Source organism: Manis pentadactyla, chromosome 1, assembly GCF_030020395.1.
Source record: "Manis pentadactyla isolate mManPen7 chromosome 1, mManPen7.hap1, whole genome shotgun sequence".
NCBI classification, from domain to species: domain Eukaryota; kingdom Metazoa; phylum Chordata; class Mammalia; order Pholidota; family Manidae; genus Manis; species Manis pentadactyla.
Window position 1 is genome coordinate 101,999,444 of NC_080019.1, and position 21,281 is coordinate 102,020,724.

A 21,281-nucleotide genomic window follows, 5' to 3' on the forward strand; every position below is an offset into this window, starting at 1 on the left:
AATTCATACATTTTCAGTAAAAAACTTAAAGTTTGGCAAATGACTCTCTATTTTGATGTCCTAAGTAGCTAAATGGAAACACCTTCTCTTAATTTTGGGAAGAACTTAATGGTGTGGCTTGCTAATTTTCTTACTTTTCTTTTCACTACTTACATATTATATTTTTAGAAAATGAGATCTGGACTTTTACTGCTCTTCAGAACATATGATGTCATAGGTTGAATTAAACATGTTATCATGTATTCTAAAGTGTATTCTAAAACTCTTGGTGGTGAGGCAGATAAATAGAATTAACTGTTTGAAGGCAGAGGAGAGAAAACATTCTGGAAAGGTTTCAAACATACCACTCCAGGTGTAAGCTTTTCACTCTTGCTTTATCTTCAAATGGAAGGAGGGGAAGTTTGGAATAAAATGGCTTCTGAAGGAAGGGTATTTTAATTGCACCATGAAGGCTAATGAATGGGACCCTAAAAAAAGCAATTTTCCCCATAGTAGCTGAATTTGAAATTCTAGGTGAAGTAATTTGTGAAGGTGCTGCTCTTCTCTTGATGGAGAGACCTTGACTGAAGCCAACATCTCTAGGTAATCAGAGGTTTTCCCACTTGAGACCTGAGCAGTACCCTCCTTTCCAGTGCAGAAGTCTCTACTTAATCAAGGACAGCAGGTGGGCACTGAGCCCACAAGGGGCCTTCACTCTGCCTCTTGCCTGTTCCCTAGACCTGTTCTAATCCCCACCTCCTGGTTTCTTCTGCACCATGTCTTCAGAGTCTCATCTGCAATGGATTGAATATTTGTATCCTCTCAGATTCATGTTGAAACCTAATCTCCAATGTGTTGGTTAGGCAGTGGGGCCTTTGAGAGGTGATTAAGTCATGAAGGTGAAGCCCTCATGAATGTGATTAGGGGCCTTATAAAAGAAATCTCAGAGAACTCCCTTGTCCCTCCTACCATGTGAGGACACAGTCAAAAGACTTCTCCAGACACAGAATCTGCCAGTCGGCGTCTTGATCTTGGACTTCCAACCTCCAGAACTGTGAGAAATAAGTTTCTGTTGTCTATAAGCCACCCAGTCTATGGTACTCTGTTACAGCAGCCTGAATGAAATAAGACAGCATTCTAGTAAAACTTGGAGGTTTGCAAATTTTGCTTTGGAACCCTTCAATTCAGGTCCATTCAACAGATACATACAGAGCACCTTTGTGTTTGCCAGACACTGTGTTGCACTCAGATTTCAGTGATCAGTAGAATGGACAAAACCCCAAAACTCCCAGGGCATTTCATTTTTTTTAAGTCTATGTTTGGTACATTTATTTATACCACGAATTCGACATGCAGTATTTGTAAAAATGTGTGTGTATGTAGAATTCTTATATTCTCAAATATTTAAATCCACCAGAGGAATTTATCCTTTAAAGAGTGGTCTTATTAAAAGCACTTTATTTTTAAATGAATAATCTCATCTAAGTAATTTCCTATATTTCAAGTTTGGTTTCCTAAAGAGATGTATATTTATTAATTTATAAAGAAAGTTTTCACAGAGAAATTCACATTCCATTTGGGCCTAATGGTCACATATCTGGAATGTAGGAAGTTGCTGGTAAGTCATTGGAATCTTTACACAGAAAATGTTTTTACCAGCCATGCAATGATAAAAGGCAACCACTAGTAGTCGCTGTGAGCACACTCCTTTGGTCCAAGCTTTGCTTTCCCTGTGGGCTTTTGAAGCTTACCAGCCAACACCATTTGCCGGTGCAATCTGCATTCGTGCTCTAACTGAATCATAAATTAGTTTGATGGATTATTTTAAGTGTAAATGGTAGAAGAACAATTAACCGGGATTTTTCCTTTGTTCAGTACACATTTGGGGTGTAGGGCACTGACCAGCTGTTTAATCCTCTGTATCTTTAAATATCTTAGAATTAGATTAAGAAATTTATGCTCAAGGCTATAGCAATGACTCTTCTTACATTTTTCGTAATGGAAAGAATATTGGATTTAGAGTCAGAAGACCTGGAATCAGATTCAGCTACACCTTACTAGTTCTGTTATACACGGTAGAAATGTGAAGAGCTGGCATGGGGAAGTTTCTGAGAAAAAAGTAACTGAGAAGGCCTTTGTTTGGAGGGCTGGGGAACCACTGTTGACACTTTTCTGGGGTCACTGGATCCTGAGAGACTGACTCTCACAACTAAAAGGGTACCTGGGACTGTGTTAGGCCTGAGAAGTCTGTTTATTAAGTTATGCTGAGTGGGAAGTGAGATTCTAATCACAAGGATGTCTTGGCAAGGTCCCAGCCGAAGAATGTGGATGATTTTAGGAAAAGCCCTTCAACTAAGAGAGCTTGAGGAGCTTCCCCACTATGCAGAGAGCCTCAATAAAGGGACCACAGCCTCAGAGTCTCTGGGCCACTATAGCATCTCCTGTGGATAGTAGAGGATTCTCACCGCCTCTCTCTGCTCCTTGGCTCCTGCTTCCTTGAGCTTCCTTCCCACGGGAGTGTGCTCTCTCTGTATGTATGGCCAATTCATTCAAACAGGTTAGATTTTGCTGGCCTCAGTCAAATGGCCTTTAGTAAGTACATCTGTGCTGTGATTTGGACATTCATCTTAGGGTTTCTATCCCATTAATAACCTAATTAGTTTAGCTTTATGCTCTATCAATGGTAACTTATATTTCTAATTAATCTGTATTACCTATGAATAATACTAACAGTAGCTAACATTTATCAGTGCCCATCAGTGCTGGGTACTGTGCTATGTGCTTTGTATAGTTCATCCTCACTTAATCTTCACAATAACTCTATGGGGGCATCTGTTATTCCCACTTTATTGATGAAGAACTGGAGAGTCACAAAGGTTAAGGGACTACCCAAGTGGTAAATTGGAATATGAACTCAGGAGATTTCCTCCCAAGATCTCAACAACTTGACAACTTTTCGTACCGTTAAGTGTCTGAGTTCTGAAATCCGGCTTTACAAATGTGGTGTGACCTGTCTGTGATCAAGGCACTGTTAAATTCTGAGTGGTTGGAGTTATTTTTTGTTAGAATGTCAAATGCTTATGGCATCACAAGAGTGCAGATTTCATAGCTGCCTTTTCAATGAATTGATGTTGCTTGGGTTTTATATTTTATATTGTACTTAATAAAAAAGCTTTTTAAAAAAATGTTATGAGAAAATACCTGAAAACAGCAGTTGATAGATCCTGATAATGATATGCTGCCAAACACAATGGCTTACTCAGAAAAGGGAACATATCGCTATATAGTAGTTTCCACAGATTAAACTTTTATGAATGCAGTGTGCACACATCAAAGTGCAAAAGCATGAGTTCTGAATCATCATATTGCAATCACAGAGGCATGGGTTTACTGAGGATTTAATTTGTACCAGATATTGTTTTAAGCTCTTTATGTAATTAACTCACATAACTCACATCACATAATTTGTACCAGATATTGTTTTAAGATCTTTATGTAATTAACTTACAGAAGCATATGAGTAGGCAATATTTTCATCTCCATTTACAAATGAGAAAACTGAGGCCCAGAGAGGCAGAGTGACTAGATCCCCACAGCTGGTAAGTGGTCCAGCCTGGCCTGCATTCTCAGCCACTATGCTCTCCTGGTTGGTAATTGAACTTGACACTGTCATCTATTCTAGAGGACTTGATTTCTTTCAGGTCTCCTCTAGGCCAGTCTTCCCTAGAAGACATGGTGATTTGCCCTGACACCTAGCAGAGATATGGAAGAGTTTAGTACCTATGATTTATGATCCATATTTTAGATTTAGACTGTTGAGTAGCAAGTGTTGTGCTTGCTGAAATCCTCATCTGTAAACCCCATGACTGTTGACAGAGGGATATAATAAGCCAAATGTCAAAGGGAGTTAAAACTGTTTAATGTAAACATAACACAAGGAGGACTTCTTACATGATAAAAAAGTGTATATAATAGGTCTTATTTAAAAGCACAGAGAGAAGGTGGCTTAATGATGTGGATGAAGGTGATGGTGACAGCTCACACTTGTGCAGCACCTGCTCCAGGCTAGGTAGTGTGCTCACTGGAGTACAGATATTAACTTATTTACAGTAAATGACCCGTAGCAGTCATCCTAGTTTTTAATGACAAAAATGGGACACTTGAGCCCTTTAGGAATTTTCAGAAAGTGATAATCAGGACAGGTTCCCAGGAATGGTAAGTGAGGAGGGGTAAGGTGGGTCCACGGAGGCTACCTCTTCTTAGCTGTGTGAACTTGGGCAACTTACTTCTCTCATGCTGTTTCTTCATGCCGATTATTTGTAAACAATTGTTCCTACCACAAAGGGTTTTTATAAAAATTAAATGAGATAATACATAAATACATGCACAGAACACACGACACAGCAGGATAAATGTGAATTTGCTACTGTTGTAGTCACCATTTTTATGGCCATGGCCGCCTCTGACATTTTCTTTCTACTAGCAACTCTGATATGCTGAAGGCTTCGCGTCTGTTCCTTAGGGCAATTCTCAGGTCATCAGTTACAATCCTGGGCCGCGGAGAAACTGTACCCGGAACCCTTGCACCGCCCTTGTACCTGGTACCACAACTGCACCACGGTCCTTGCTCTTAGCACGGACGCAGGAGCAAACTGACGTGGGCTGGAGCGAAGCGGAGACCCAGAGACGGAGATAAGAGAGTGGCAGCAAAAGAGAAATAATTTGCAGCAAAATAGAACTCGCGCCTGACGCACGGGACCCCTTGTCACTCTCCATTCTTGGACCTGGATCGAATTATTTTACTTTCCAAAACTGAGCGCGCGACTCCCCGCGGGGCAGGAGGCCGAGATGCATCCCCCAGACCCAATCCCGCTCCCCACTCCGCCTCCCGCCCACCCACTCCGACCCCGCTCCACGATTGGTTGACTAGACCCTGGGCCGTCGCCGATTGGCGCTCGCCGGCCAGTCTACGGGGTTTAAAGAGGGGGGCAGGGGGGCGCTGCCCAGCTGCTCAGCTGTCCCCGCCGCGTGCCTGTCTCTGTGTCTGTCGCTGTGCCCGCCGTGCGCCCGTCGCGCCTTGGGAGCTGGGCTTGCAGCCTTGTGTGGCCTGCCACCGCCTCCCGCGTCCCGCACCGGGCCGTGGCCGGCCAGCTGCTGGTGAGCGCGAGAGAGCGAGGACCAGGCGGGCGCCGTCCGTCCCAGTGCCCGGGCACAGCTAGCGAGGAGCTAGGCGCGGGGACGCCGGGGAGGCCACGATGGTGGCCACATGCCTGCAGGTAGTGGGCTTCGTCACGAGTTTCGTAGGTTGGATCGGCATCATCGTTACCACGTCCACCAATGACTGGGTGGTGACCTGTGGTTACACCATCCCCACCTGCCGCAAGCTAGACGAACTGGGCTCCAAGGGGCTGTGGGCCGACTGCGTCATGGCCACGGGGCTGTACCACTGCAAGCCTCTGGTGGACATCCTCATTCTACCGGGTAAGGACCCCGCCTTGCTAGTGGCTGCTGGTAAAACTTTATCCTCGGGGCAGACCGGAGAGGCGGCATTAGATGGCGTTCAGAGAAATATTTTGGGAGCTTGAAGATCTTTGAGCACCGTCAGTCCCAACTTGTTGTAGAGGAATTAGACAGCCCCAAACTTAGAAATACTCATCCTCAGTTTTCTTACCTAAATTTGGGATGATAGACGTGGCCACTGGACTATTCACCCTGACAAGTTAATGAGCTGAGACACAGACATACAGTCGGAGCTCCGTCCGTGTGAATTACTGTCGCACCACCTGCCCCATGCTCCCACTGTCGAGTGATCAAAAGTAGTTTTTTCCTGGCCCGGCATCCTTCCGCAGGCGCCGCGCTCGCAGAGGGCAGGAAGAAAGAGAAATGCAAGCATTCCAGCGATCCGAACGCGCGCAGGCTGTTTCCTGGTCCTTGTGGGCAGAGTGAAGCCTGCTGACCAAGTTAGGGCCCTGCTAGCTCGGCTCGGTCGGGACCCGAGACCTATTTATTTCCCATACCTCTTACTCCCGCCGTGGGGGGCGTCGGCCCACCGGCTCGCTGTAACCCCCTCGCGGTCTCCGCGCCGTCCGGTCCGATAGGTGAGAGCGGGCGCCCCTCCGAGGGCTGACTTCCCCTGGGAGCAGGCAGGCACGCCGCAGCGGACCGCCCGCTCCCCTCCAGCAGTGTCTCAGAGTGGAGAGGGGAGGGAATTGCCTGGCCTCTATCCGCCCCGACGCCAGCTGGGGACGCCATCTTCACTTGCTGCCCCGTTGAAAAATTCTGGGCCACAGTTTCAAGTCAGATTTAAGTTTCGAGTCAGTTGGGTGACCCGCGTGGTATTGGCGCACCCTCCGGTTTTCTGTTCGGAATCTCTGTCCTGCCCTACGGGTATATCCCGGCCCTGACCTGTCTGCCATTGCCTCCTGAACCTAGTCTAGCCTTTGAGGATGGCGCACGTTTAAAGGCCTATCAGGGTTTCATTTACAAGCAGAGTAACTGGGCGCAGAGGCTTCTGGCCTTGTGCCTTCTCCCAGCTGAACCTTTGGCTCCCGGAGGCTGTGTTCCCCACTTAGGCCTCCCCTCAAGTGCCTCCTATTGCCTAGTGCTTGTAGTCAGAATCAGTGTCCCCTTCCTCCTTCCTGCTCTGGTATTTTACTCTCATCCCCTTCAGGGTGCATTTTGACTTTTTTTGTTCATTGTTTGTGAGCCAAGTTCTACCACATCCTAAATTCCTCAAAGATATAGAAGACTTCCTGTCCCCTTTGCACTTTCCCCTGACCTGGGCATTGCCAGTGGCACAAGCAGGTACCTGCCATGCAGTCAGTCCTGCCCTTCACCGTCCTTTCCTCCATTTTATACCCTCAGCATGACAGAGGCTGGGGGAACCCAGATCGGAGCCCATCTTCAGTTAACGTGGGCCTTGGTAGATCTGGGTCAGATTCCGGGATCCAGTGTTCACAATCTAGCTGATTTAGTACAAAAAAAAAGTTACTAACCTCTATGAACCCTTCTGGCTTCTTTTAAAAATTAAAATCAAACCAACCACCTATCTCTCAGAATTGAGAGTAAATGAGATGAGAAATGTAAACCTCCTTTGATGTAGTAAATGCTCCATGAATGGTAGCTAAGTTTTTTATTAAAAGCTGGGCATGGTATTGGTAGGAATTTTTGCAGCCTAGCATTGCTCTCTTCCCCTGAAGTTAAGTTTACTGAGCATTCAGTGCCAAGTGGTTTATTTTCAGTAAACACAGACCATCCCCCAGAAAGGTACATTTTAGAAAGACCTAATCCTAATCCATGCTTTGGGTGGAGATAGAGACAGATCTGTCTCCACCTTTTGATTTTCAGACCTGGCTTCAGCACCTACCAAGTGTACAGCACATGGGCTTCAGAGCCTCAGTCGTTAGCTGACTGTCTGCTCTGTGTCAGCCCTGGCTCTCCTACAAGCCACAGGGGCACATGGCTGTGGTCTGAGGTCGGGCCTCACATGTCCTGTGGCTCCTGTCTAGGGGGTCTCCAAGTCAGTAGATACTTGACTGATTATTGATCATCCTTAATTCTGAAGAAGCTGAGATGGTCCATGATTGGAAGAGTGCACTTGTGGAGTCTGAATTCTAGCATGTTTTGCTAAGACACTGGGTTGCAGTTGGGTCTGGGTGAACAAGGCAGGCTTGCCAGATTTGGTGTGAAGGCAGACAGAAGTTGGTGCTAATTTTTGGTTTTGCTATTAACTCTGCGCACCTCTGCCAACCACTAGCTCTGATTCCCTCTGAGGAAAACAGGGAAAGTAATAGATACATCTTTTTTTTTTTTGAGGAGGTAGAGTGTTTTAATGAGAAGCAACACATTCAAGTCTGCCATATTCTCCCAATGTATTATCAGATTTATTTTACATAAGTATTGCACAAAATGTAATCTGTTTCTCATTAAAGTTGTTGCCTAGCATTTTATCTGACAGCCTAAAGTTTGGGTAGTTTTACTCCACTCTTAAAATTCAACTCCTATGTTCCTTCATTCATAATTGTATGTTTACATCATTTGCTGTGGGTACCATATTAACTCCATGCAGAGCAAGGCAGGTGTCTGTCTTCTAGGAATCCCCAGGGCAGGAGAGATGCCTTTATGACAGTAACAGACCATAGTGGAGGCATGCCTGGGGTGCTGGGGTTGAGGTGGGTGGGCGATGGAGCCTGACCATCCATCGCATGTGGGATTCATGAGCACAGCAACCTCTGGGAAGATGTGAAGGGAGGAAGTGTGAGTCTTACTTTACATAGGCCCACACACTATTTATATAAAACATGAATTAAAATTATATAGTTAGGGACAAAAATCACCTAGTCCACCTGGAGATGAAAGTGCTGTGCTGACACAGAGTGGTAATGCCAGTAATAATAAGCTGACCTTATTTGAGTACTTAGCATGAATTAACTAATTTAATCTTAGTTGAATTCTTTAGAGACATGTAGGTATTATTGTTACTTTTACTTTAGAGATGAGCAAAGTGTAAAGACCCAGTAGCTCATTTATTTGCCCAAGGACACACAGGTAGAGCATATCAACAGCAGACTGGGATCAGCACAGACCATCACAGAAGACATCTTGGGAGACTTGAGTTTCAATCTGAATCTTTCCCAAGGTGATATAATAATGTATTTGAAACTTTGGCCCCTCTATCCTGGAAGTGTGATGAGTGGTCTAAATTAGGGATCCCCATTCAGTCTCTCTAGCCCTCAATTTCCCCATTTTGTCACTGAGTCACTTTAAAAGTGGAACATGTGACATGATCTTAGACAACATTTAACACATTCTAAATCTTGGAATGGGGCAAGAGGGAGGAAGGCAGATGGTGCTGAATTCCCACGAGGCAGGGTTCAGCAGCCAAGGGGACCCATGGTCTAACTAACCCACCCTGTCTGCGCTCTTGTTGCAGGCTACGTGCAGGCTTGCCGAGCCCTGATGATTGCCGCCTCGGTCCTGGGTCTGCCGGCCATCCTCCTGCTGTTGACGGTTCTCCCTTGCATCCGAATGGGCCACGAGCCTGGCGTGGCCAAGTACAGGCGGGCCCAGCTGGCTGGCGTTATGCTCATTCTGCTGGGTAAGACAGCTTTCTATACAGCACCCCATCTCTGCATTAACCCAGTGAATCTCAGATCTTGCTGTTGCTTCAAGTTCAAGAGCCATACAAAAGGAAGCCAAGGGATTCGTTCCACTGGGGAGAAGACAGCCACAATGTGTCATGATCAGCTTACACAGAGGGATAAGTAGTGCCTGTGGGCATCACTGGGCATGACAATAACTCAAAACACAAAAAAGAAAAGAAGGGTTTTGAGGATGCATCTAACAGAGAGACCAGAGGAGAGTCACTCAGTGGCCCCCCCACTCAGGCAGCAGGATGGGATCCCCTTGGGAAATGCCTTATCCAAGTCCTGCAGCAGGTCAGTTCAGGCAGAGTTTCTCAGTGTCAGGCCAGGCAAAGATACTCCTTGAAAGCTTCTCAGGTGACTCTTATGTGCAGCCAAGGGGGAGAACTTCAGTTAGTATATAAAGCAGACGAGAGAAAGAAGAGAGCAAGAGAAAAGTAATATGTTGAAGGTAGTAGCTGATGTGTTATGACCTCATCTTTGATTCAGTAAGCACTGAGTATCTGTTGAGTGCCAGGCACCATGGGAGGCACTGCGGATGTTGGGAAAAAGAGGCAGTTTCTGCTTCGAGGGTGCTTGGATGTCTCCATGGAGTGTGGTGTGTGCTCATCTAAGAATGGTATGCAGGCTGTGCACATACAGAGGAAGACCCCAGACCAGAGGAGTTTCTCAGAGCAGAGGACCCTGGTGATGAGTTCTAGAGGTGAGGAGAAGGGGGTCAGGTCACTGGTTGAAGGGAGGGAACAGCCCAGGCCAAGGAAATGGCATGTGCTTCTTCAGTTTTCCTGATTACTTCTGCACACAGACGGCTTGATTTAACAGTTTAGGGGAGGGTCCTTTTAGCTCTGCACTCTTCAGTGATTTCATTTCTCTCTCTTTTTTTTCTTGAATACTAATCTCATCAGCACATTCAAATCTTAATGGAAGACATGAATTTTAAGAATTTATTAAGCAGCTCTTGTTTCCAAGTGTACTAATATATCAGCGAGGAGAAACTGGTCTGCATATGGGTTAGATACACAGTCAGGCTCTTCTGCGGCAAGGAATTCCCATCCTCCAACTGTTCCCAGGCCATATGCTTGAGGGTAAGGGTAAGGGGTCATTGTTCTGTATGGGTCAATATCACTTAGTGACACTCACTCCTGGTGACACCAGTGAACTGAGGGGACATGAGAGGGAGGGGCACCATTTCCCAAGATTGCAAAGGGATGGAGGTTTTCAGGGCTTGTGAAGCCACAGAGAATTCAGAAGAGGTGTGTGTGTATGTGTGTGTGTGTGTGTGTGTGTGTGTGACAATGAAATGTGAGAAGGCCACTGCAATTTCCAGAGAATCTGGATATGGACATTTTGATTCCGGCCACAAAGAATTTGTGTGGGCATGCAACATGGAACACACACTCAGTGTTAGACGAATCAGTGCTTCACCCAACTCACGGAGTCCTCTCTTTTAAGTGTCTTTTGGCAGTCAGATCTCCGTGTATGAATTCCTTTCCAGCAGGTAGACCAGAGCTCTCCTGCAAGTGAACTGGCAGGTGGGCTCCAGGTGGAACCTTTCTCAGCCCAGACCTCTGCCATGGCTGCCCGCTTTCCTTCTGTTCTCACAGAAACGCCAGGGGCTTTCTCTGGCTCTGAGAATGCCCAAGCCAAAGAATGGGTGTTGTGTTAGGTAGTCATTCTTAGAAATTCTGGCCTTTCTTACAGGAGTCGCAGATTATCCACTAGTAAGAGAATACTTTAAAAAAACAAACCCCAACCCTGTGGAAATTATATCAAAGTATGTTTAGACAAGTTGATTTTTAAAAAACCTCTAAAAACAACTAAATTGTCCAGTTGAATAACAAGTGTTATGCAAAAAATAACAGTGAGTTGTCTGAAACTTCCTAGCTGGATTAAAGTTTCTCTTTGTCTTTTCTCCAAAGTTTGTGGATGTAGATGGAATGATAGAGAGCAAAGTGAGGTGGGGCCGGGCAGTGGTGTGAGTTCTCAGCGCCTGTTTGCTGCCCAGGGGAATGGGTGGAGGGCGGAGGAGTGCCCTGACACCCCCACCGCTGCCCCGGGGCTGCCCGGTCCTGGCCACTCCCTGTTAGGATGGGACCAGGGCACTACTCCTTGCCCTCTGGTGGCACGTTTCCAGTGTTACCCGCTTCCTCTCTAATTGCCCCAGGCGGGATTTATTTCTCAGTAGGTGGCCTCCTGCCTTTGGGCTGGGTGTTGTTTAGACTGAACGCACCCAGCTCATTCACAGCTGGAAATGTAAAGCTCCTTGCGTGGCACCTGCCGGCCTTCTCTGGGTCTTCTCCCCACGTAGCCGAGTACCTCCTTTCCCTGCTGGCAGCGGGTGGGAGGAGCAAAAGCACATGAAAGCTCCCTTTGTGTTGCTCTGGAGTGGCTTCTGCAAGTCCCGGGAGAAGCCAGTGCTGAGCTCCTGCTGGGTCCTGGGGTCACCGATGGTCCTCCAGCTGTGGTGAGGTCGCTGACCAAAGGAGGCCAAGCAGCCCTGGGGCTTGGGGGCCTGGAAACTGGAAACAGTGTTGAAACTAATCTTGATATGGAAACTGTAAGCACTATTCATTAAAACCAGTTTTTCCTGACCCTGACAATTTTTAATCATTTTTCTGAAACCTTGAAATATGATGTCTTTTGTACAACAGCTTTGTCTTCTCAGCAGTCTAAATTTAATGGTGTGAGGATTTGGCTCCTGCTATGGAGAAAAGGATCAAAGCCCGGTGTAGCACGTGTCTCAGATCGGGGATGCATCCAGGCAAATCTGATCCGTTTGTGTCTGTTCAAGAGCCCCTGACAAGGCAGGAGGTGCCTATGCCCTGAGTTGCTTTACTTGATCATTTGGAGTCAGAACAACTATACCAAATTTCAGATCTACTACAGTGCCGCTGTGAAACTTGGGCAGTTACTTAATGTCTTGGAGTTTTTATATAAAATGCGGACAACGATGCTTACTTCCGAGGTTGGTAAGAATAGACACACGCAAGTTTATTCAGCATTGGGTTTGGCACGTAGTAAGTGATCAACAAACGGTTGCTATTATCTTTGCTGTTGTTGGTTAGAGGAAATAGAGAGCTAATCCAGAGGGCAACTGGGCATTCTATTGCTTCTCTCTAATTTCTGCAGGGCCGTCTCCACACATGGAACTGGTAAGGACAGACAATGAGCTGTTCTTGGAAACATTAGGCTGCATCCTGGTCTAATGGAAATATTCCCTTTGTTTACTTTGTAGAAACCAGAGTGGAGGGTTCAGTAGTTAGAAGTTTTTGTGTATTTCATTATTAAAAAGCCACATTAAGCTACCGAACTGAAAACACTCCAGCTTAGTTCTGATTCAGTCTACTCTTCATCTTGCTATAAGTTAGAAAGCTCTTGCTTTGGATGTTTCTTGTGGAGGTTGGGTGGGGAATGAACGAGAGGAAATGTATTTTCCTTCCTAAGTGGAATCTTTTCATCTTCTTTTCTCCGTTTTAAATAATATAGCCCTAGGATTCCTATTTATGTTGGAAAAAAGTTGTTTTAACTTGGAACTCACAGGTTAATAATGAAATGGCAGTAAAATAAAGGGTGTGTGCAGGTGAGACAAGTTGAGCTTGTCATGTGCACAGAATCAGATGTTCTACAGGGTAAGGTAATCCCTGGGGTATGGAATAAACAGTGATGTCCTTAATCCAGAGGGTTTTAGGAGAATAGTTGGAAAAACTCTTCCTTCAAACTCATTAGCATTATACAAACAAGTCCCTGATTTAAGTCAGATTTCATATGGGTAGTGGAAAGGATGTGGCATCTTAGTATGGTTGTGGCTTAAAATGACCTTATCAGTATAACTGGAAGAATGAACTGTTTATGAGGTCTCTCCCGTCTCTAAATTCTATGATTAAAAAAAAATTATTAGCAAGTAACCATGAGACTGGCTTTTTGAAAAAAGGTTATGGGAAAAAAAGATAATGATGTGTGGAGCTGCAATAAAAGGAAAAATGTTGAAAACAGGCCAGGAAAATAATGTACTCACATGTTCCATTTACTTGATGATTGTTGTAAATGTTAGGTAGTCATAAAAGTCATTGTGTAAGAGGCATAGGTCTTCTGGTAGCTGCTTTCTTAAGTCAAAATTTAGAGATGGACAAATAAAAAAAGAAAAAGCTAAAATTTTTCTCTTTTCAAATGATAAGGAACCAGTGAATAAATATGATTCCAACCAACAGCTTATTTGAAATTTCATTACTTGTTTCCTTGAATTCACAGGTACAAAGCTAAAGCTAATTGCTATTTTGATCATGTGTTATAATAGTGTTGACTGTAGAAGATAGTGTTCAGTGCATTGTAAAATGTTTCAGTGGAGGGGGATTAAAAAAGTCTTTTTTGTGGAAAATTTCAAATATATATAAAAGTAGAAAGAATAGTACAATGAACCCCTATGAACCCAAACTTAATTCTTAATAATGATCAACTCACCGCCAGTCAGCTTCATCTATGTACAATTTTTTTTCCGGTCCCCAGATATTTTTTGAAGTAAATCTTTGACATAACATTAAGGAAGATTTTTCCCCCTGTTTTACTAAATATAAGTCAGAGTAATTTAAGTGATTTAAAATGAAATTATTACTTTGTGTTAGATATGATGCATTTAAAAGTCCTTTCAGTGCTTAGTTCTAAAAATGACAAAGTGCCTGAAAACAAGTGTTCAGGGGGAGCCAGGAGAAATGGCAGCATCTGGTGCTCGCCTGTCTTTCTGGGCCTCTTTGTCTGTCTGCCAGTTTTTCTAAGTTATTACTTCCAAAGCCAAACACACCATCCCAGTTTTATTTGACTTCATCACACTTAACTTCATATATTAACATGTGTCATATAATCCCTAAAGAAATTAAAAGCTACACTTACATTTCATTGCTTTAAATTTGCCTTTTCAAATTTTTTCTGTTTTTTGGCAACATCAAGATCATTAAGTTTTAATAAAATTATTCTATCAATTAAAAACACATTGTTTGAAACTTACCAAAGAGGCAAACAGTTTTATTCTATGAAGAGCAAGGAACTCTACTCGTGAGAGGACCACTTCCAGGAGATTCTGTATCTGCACAGAGAAGCTTCCTTCTTCCCTTCTCCCCTTCTTTTGTTTTCTTAGCTAAGAATGTTTCCAGTTTTTTCCTTCTACTCCCTTGCAAATGGTAGATCTCCCTCACCTCCAAATTGTGCAGTCAACTATTGTGTCTTCTGAAGGTAGAAGAGGAGAAACTGAATGAAAAATCAATGTTAAAATTTCCGTCATTATTAAAGACTTTTAAAAATAAGTCTGTTGACATGAGAAGAAAAGCAATTCCTTTTACCTTTCTACAGTTTTCTTTGCTTTTTAAGTAACTGATTTTTTAAGAATAACATTTTCTTTATTTTCTCCAATAATGGAGAGAACGATTACAAACTCTGTGTGTGTGTGTGTGTGTGTGTGTGTGTGTGTGTGTGTGTGTGTGTGTGTGCACACCTGCAAATCAAAATAAATCTAGCAGGGCTTCTTTATCTTTAAGAAAACCAAAAATGATTGCCAGTTCTATTGATATTTCACATCTTTTAGTTAAGTAATGATTTGACTTGCGTTTTTAACTTTACTGATTAAAACATCCCCCTTCCTCTTCAAACCATGCTGAAATTGAATAAATTCTCCTTTTTTAGTTTCTTAACATTCTTCTTTGTGAGTTCAATGGAAGGTCACTGCTCCCAGTGAACCTCTCATTTCCCTTCACGTTGTGTGGCGGTCTGTCATCTTCTAGTGGTTTTGATGTGGTTCATCTTTGAGAGCCACAGGAATTCCACCCAGAGTTCATTTATCTACTAGGAAATTAAGAGCCTGCTGGTCCTCATTTGTCTTGTTTTGTGTGGATTACAAAGGAAGGAAATCTTTAATGAGGTAAATCATGAGCTTGTAACTTTAAGTGTGTTAAAGTCACATTAAGATTTTATGATTTTTGGAAAGGTAATACTCCCTAAATCTTTTGTTTAATACTCCCTAAATCTACACCACAACTGTGTCATTTTACTTGCGAGTTTACACCTCCAGATAAAAACTAAGCTCAAAAGGCCCTCTCATCTTATGGGTGTACCAACGCGATTTCTTATGAGAACCTGAGAAGTGCTGCTCTCATTTTCAGTACCCACAGCTTTTCTATACGTCTACAAAATAATGCTAATTCCCCAAGGACAAAAAAAAAAAGATTTTGGAAGTGGAAGTCAGTTTTGGTGTGTTTGAAGTGGAAAGTAGACTTGAAATGAGAATAGCTCTCATCTGTCCATCCACCCATTCACTCATCCAGTCCTGTAATTCATTATTTAAATGTTTAGACATTTTTCTGATTATTCCTTTTTCTGGTGAATTGTATTAGAAGAAAATCTAACAAAATCCTTGAAACACTCAAAATCAAGACTGATGATTACTTTTGGAATATTGAGCTGGATTCTTTTCCTATGGGAAGATAACCTTGTTTTATTACTTTGCTTAGGAAAAGAGGGTAAATTAAATGAAATTAGAGGCAATTTCTTATCCTAGTCTGTAAAATCTAAACCAAATTTGAAAGTTAAGTTAGGTTTATATGAAAATGTAGGGAATGCTTTTTGTGTGTCTTTGTGTGTTCTATGTGTAAATACAATGTAATTGAAAAATATCAAACTTAAATTGAACCATAAGATGTTTTGAAACCATTTAATTGTATATAGGAAAGATTGGTTGGATTGAACCAAATCAGTTGTTTGGGAATCAGATCTTTTTTTTTCCCCTCCAGAATTTAGCTATTCACTACTCACTTTTCCCCTAGTCAGACTTGGGTGTTTGGAAGCCCTTGCTAGCTTGCTGATTTTGCACCTAGCAGAACGAATGCCCACTTTTGGGGTCAGGGGTGTGTAGCTGGATTGTGTATTGATATGAAGAATCTAAAGCAGTTCTCTTTGGGTGAAACACTCTAGAAGTTTCTGTCCCTTGTTCCAATAGAGAAAAAGGCTTTTCTCTGTGCTCCACTAAAAGTATGACTATGACAATAACCATACAATTCTTCAAGAGTGCTGGCTTCAGAATCTGTGGCCAGAGGAAGAGAAAGAAAAAGACTTTTTCCCATATCTCAGGTGTCCAGAGCCCTGGTCTGGAAAGGGAAGATTTGATTAACACTGGTCTTCTTGAGAACATTCTATACACAGAAGGAAAAATACATCTTCTCATGGTATCTCATATAAAATATTACAGAAACTGGCAGATTGCACTTACTCTTCCAGAAAAAGGAACCATTAACTTATGGATAGATATCAGCTTCTTAGAAAATTTATATAAACTACTTGAATGTGTGAATAGTTCATAGTTAGTGGAGTGAGTGTAGGCTGTTAGAAAGCTAATTTGAGCAATCCAAAGCCTCCAGGTTCAATTTTTTCCCTTTAACTTCCACTTGGGATCTACACTTTTTAAGGATAGGATATCTATTTATGTGTGTCTGCGCCCAACTTGTGGGGGTGGGCTTAGTCTTCTGTCAATAAAAACCTGTGTTACAAGCTACACAAATGCAATGAGGTAGTTTAAAAGGTATTTTAAAATGGGTAAGACTTATTTAAATCTTTTCTTCAATTTAGAACTAATGTATGGGGCTGTTAGATTTGAGTGCTTAGGTTAAAGAAAAATGATATTTCTTCTCTGTGGGCATAGAGGTAAGTTAGACAAATCACTCAGTATGAGAATGAATCAGAAAAAGCTGGCTGGGTTGACAGTGACATGGGTACCCCAGACAGCAAACATTGTAATGCCCTGTCTTGAATTTATCGAAGGCTTTATGGATAATGATTGAAACCCCAGTATTACTGTTCTTATTTTTCGGTCTGTGATCTTTAATGTGCCATCTCAACTTCAGGCTTTTCCTAAAATTTCTATCTTGCTTATAGTGGGAGAAATTAGATGATACCAAAGGAAGTTATGGAGTGACATTGTCTAGAGCCATGTTGTTTGGTACAGTAGCCATTAGCTGAATGAGGCCATTAAAAAATAAATTAATTAAAATACAGAATTTGTTTTTTCAGCCTCTCTAGTCTTGTGAGGAATGTTCAGTAGCTCCTGTACCTCTGACTGCCCTATTTGATGATGCAGATGTAGGTTTTTTTTTTTGGTATCATTAATGTACAATTACATGAGCAACATTATCGTTACTAGACTGCCCCCATCATCAAGTCCCCCCCACATACCCCATTACAGTCACTGTCCATCAGCGTAGTAAGATGCTATAGAAACACTACTGTCTTCTCTGTGTTGTACTGCCTTCCCTGTGCCCTGCCCCCCACATTATGTGTGCTAATCGTAATGCCCCCTTTTCCCCCTTCTCCCCCTTCTCCCTCCCTTCCCACCCATCCTCCTTAGTCTCTTTCCCTTTGTTAGCTGTTAGTCCATTCTTGGGTTCTGTGATTCTGCTGCTGTTTTGTTCCTTCAGTTTTCTCTTTGTTCTTATGCTCCACAGATAAGTGAAATCATTTGGTACTTGTCTTTCTCTGCCTGGCTTATTTCACTGACATAATACCCCCTAGCTCCATTGCAGATGTAGGTTTAAGAAAAATTTTTAAGTCTTCATAGGCTCCTGTTTGCTCTTATTTTGTTATTCGGTTTAGGAGGACTAGAAGAACTACATGATATGGAGGATATTTCTTATCTTAGTCTTTAAAATCAAAACCAGATCTGAAAGTTAGACTGGTTGGTGTAAGATCATAAAGTTCTACCATTGTGACCCATCACAACAAATATCATTACCATAAAACCCTTAAATGGGTAAATTCTTTTACTCTGAGAACTGTTCATTCATATGTTGAGATGTTGTGATTGTGAACAGCACAAAACAAGCTCAGACTCTTAGCTGATACTCCACTGATTCAAGCATTATTCACAGCAAGAGAAGTTTCATACCTTCTTCAGGTGTTTGTAATGTAAATTGACTAAATGGAAAAGATAGAGTGGAAGCCATCTTGTTTCTCATTTCTGAATAGGTCATTCAGCTGGTAGACATAGGGCACATACTATGTGCTTCCGGCTGAGCTGCACATCAACTTTACAAATGTAAGTAAGACATGGCCCTTGCCTGCAAGGAGCTCAGAACTTGGAATGGGAAATAGACCTGTAAAGAGATAATTATAATACAATTAGGTAAGTGTAATAATAGAATAATAACTATAGATATATAAGTAAACACAAATACATATTTTTTGGACTTAAATGATTTATTTCCAGGTTTTTACATTGGAGTTCTTTTGTGTCTGCCACCTGTTGAAAAAATAAGGAGCTTGCAGTTTGACACAAGGTTTTGATCAGCGTATTCTATAGCTGCAAACCTTTAGGTTCAGATTGCTGAGGGAGTAGAGCTGTGTGTATCCAGTGTTTGGAGTCGGTTGGAAGCCAGAGGGGTGTGTGTGTGTGTGTGTGTGTGTGTGTGTGTGTGTGTGTGTAGCGAAGGGGGCCTGCCCGCTGTGCCTGGTGTGCTGTGCGATGCGCATGCCCAGTCACGGCCTCTCCATGTCTCCCCAGCTCTCTGTGCCATGGTCGCCACTATCTGGTTTCCTGTGTGCGCCCACCGTGAGACCACCATCGTGAGCTTTGGCTACTCCCTGTACGCGGGCTGGATTGGTGCTGTGCTGTGCCTCGTAGGTGGCTGTGTCATCGTCTGCTGCTCTGGAGATGCCCAGTCATTTGGTGAAAACCGTTTCTACTACTCTTCTGGCTCCAGCTCTCCCACTCATGCCAAGAGTGCCCATGTGTAAGAGAGGTGCTGGAGACGCTGGCCCATGACTCTAGGTTTGCTTGCCACAGTCAGGGAAGCCCACTCCTCTGCCAGGCTCCAAAGCCAAAGGTCTAGAAAAGCATCCTGTCTGGCGTTTTGTAGTCTTAACACCCACCTCCCCTTTTGTTGCCTTAAAAGAAATCTTTAGCTCAGATAATGCCCACAAAACTTCCTCAAGGTTTTGCCCACTATTAGCTCTTTTTGTGGGCATCCTTTTGTTGTTCACTAGTATATACACACACACACACACATACATACATACATACATACATATACATATGTTTTTTTTTCTCTCTCTTTTAATTTTAAGTATCTTGCAAACAATGCTGAGTTGGGTGTGTGGAGAGAAATAAAAGACACTTTTCAAACTGTTACAGATGACAATGGGACCCTCATTAAGAAGCCTCTCTGTTCCCTCCCTCCTCTTCAGCTCCAAGGTCATTTAGTTATAAGTGATAGAAAAAGAGAGAATTGGGGACATAGGGTGGGGGAGGGGGAGAATCTTGGAGCTTTACCCCCATGGGAAGGTTTCCATTTTGTAAGTTGAGGGCAAGGGGTGGGGATCTTTTTTAGTTTGTGATTTTACATTTATCTGTACATACTTTTTCAAGATTGATAATTTTTATAACCATGGTTTTCCTGAAATTCTCAATTCATCAGTATGAAGGAAATGAACCAAATAAACTTAAATTATATGATAAATAACAGTACAAGTGAGTATAACTCTAACTGCCATTCCACAAAACATTTTTGATTTCCAGGTATGTATGATGTGGTTTTTAATCCTACACTTGCATATGCTTCAACTTAACACATTTTTAAAGCTTTTTTCCAACTTTCTATTTTCATTCTGTTAGCCATCTTGAAGTGATACTGTTTAACATATATTGTACTGTTGAATTTGGCTTTACGGGTGTAAACACTGATGGTGTATCAGTATCTGAGACCCCAAACTCTCCAAACATTGATGGTGCATTTTGTTCTTTCAGTGAAATCTGTGCAATAAAATAACAGACTGTCTGCAAAATTGGCCTTTAATATTCTGTTGTGTCCTGAAGTACTATCTACTGATTTTTAAAAATTTCATTAATTTCTATTAGTAATTTATAGGGAATCTGATCATGATTTAAGAACAAGTCATTCTGCACTTCCCTGAATAATTACAAAGTTATATTTTATTCACTATATCATGGTGATAATGTGTGGTCATAAAAGTGTCAATAACCTAGATGTTCTCTAGGTTTCTTACACAGTGATGTAATGGTATCTAAAATCAAATGTAAGTGAGCAGCAACCCGAAACCAACTCCTAAGCATTACACAGTCAAACTCCTTTATTTCCTCTGAACATATAACAAAGGAATTGGCCAGTTCTAAAGGGACATAGAAAATGAACCCGGTTTATTGGATATTTAAGTATTACTATCTAATAAATGTACTTCTTTCAAACATAGGCATATAGATGTTCGACAAAGACACACACATTGAGCTGATTTTTTGTTTGCTTTCCATTCCAGAAACTCTGTCAAGTTATGAGTCACTTTGAAAAAACAGATTACAATCTACTTTGGCAGTATTTTTCCAAAAATACTAACTTCATCAGCTGATATTATAATAATTGGCAAACACTTCCTCTTTGGAAATACCCATTTAGGCTAGCCATTTTTGTAGATATTTGCATACATTAGGAGATTATAACCTGGTGGAAACTATTTCTAAATTACTTTTGCAGAAAAGACAACTTTCATGTTGACCAAAATATTTGCTTAGTTATGATATGGTTTTCGTAAGAACACATGTCACGTGATTATACTGGAGGCCCTGCCCTTGCCTCATAAGAATGTGCAGGGTGTGACAGCTGTGACCATGAATGGGGCAGTAGGCATGCAGGGCGTGTGGAGAGCAAGCCTCATGTCCTACATGCCCTCTCCTCACAGCTATTGGCTTGAGTCAGTGTGTCCTCAAGTGTTCTCCTCTCCCCTTGAGGATATGTGTGCCCACCCACACACCCCTTCCCTGAGGCTGCTGCTTGCTTTCACACTTGAGGAGCTGTGCTACATCAGCCCCACTTTTCCTTGCAGCAGAAGAAATACCCCAAACCTCCCCTAGCCAGTCATTGCCTGCTTAGTTACAGAATCCTATTCTGTAGGTCACAACGCCAATGTTGGGTTTTATTATCAGTGCTAGGGAGGGAGGGAGGGAGGGAGGGGTAGCAGTTCCTTCAGAACAGCCTGTCAAATAGAAATATAATACAGCCACATATGCAGTTTAAACTTTTCAAGGAGCCACACTAAAAAGCTAAAAAAACACATGAAATTAATTTTAATATATTCTATTTAATCCAATGCATCCAAATTATCATTTTGATATGCCAT

At 42.5% G+C, this 21,281-nt stretch overlaps 1 protein-coding gene across 1 annotated transcript; it reads left to right on the forward strand.

Moving 5' to 3' along the window:
* Positions 1-4,973: 4,973 nt before the first annotated feature.
* CLDN11 (claudin 11) lies at positions 4,974-19,934 on the forward strand. The gene is made up of 3 exons (XM_036930915.2): positions 4,974-5,460; positions 8,912-9,076; positions 18,655-19,934. Exons 1-3 carry the CDS (start codon positions 5,235-5,237, stop codon positions 18,885-18,887), a joined length of 624 nt encoding a protein of 207 aa, XP_036786810.1. The 5' UTR covers positions 4,974-5,234; the 3' UTR covers positions 18,888-19,934.
* Positions 19,935-21,281: the final 1,347 nt, after the last annotated feature.

Excerpts from the sequence above, each read along its gene's own strand:
- CLDN11 (XM_036930915.2), top strand. The coding sequence starts at position 5,235 with ATGGTGGCCACATGCCTGCAGGTAGTGGGCTTCGTCACGAGTTTCGTA. Across the intron at positions 5,461-8,911 it reads GGACATCCTCATTCTACCGG|GCTACGTGCAGGCTTGCCGA; the intron begins GTAAGGACCCCG and ends CTCTTGTTGCAG. Across the intron at positions 9,077-18,654 it reads CGTTATGCTCATTCTGCTGG|CTCTCTGTGCCATGGTCGCC; the intron begins GTAAGACAGCTT and ends ATGTCTCCCCAG.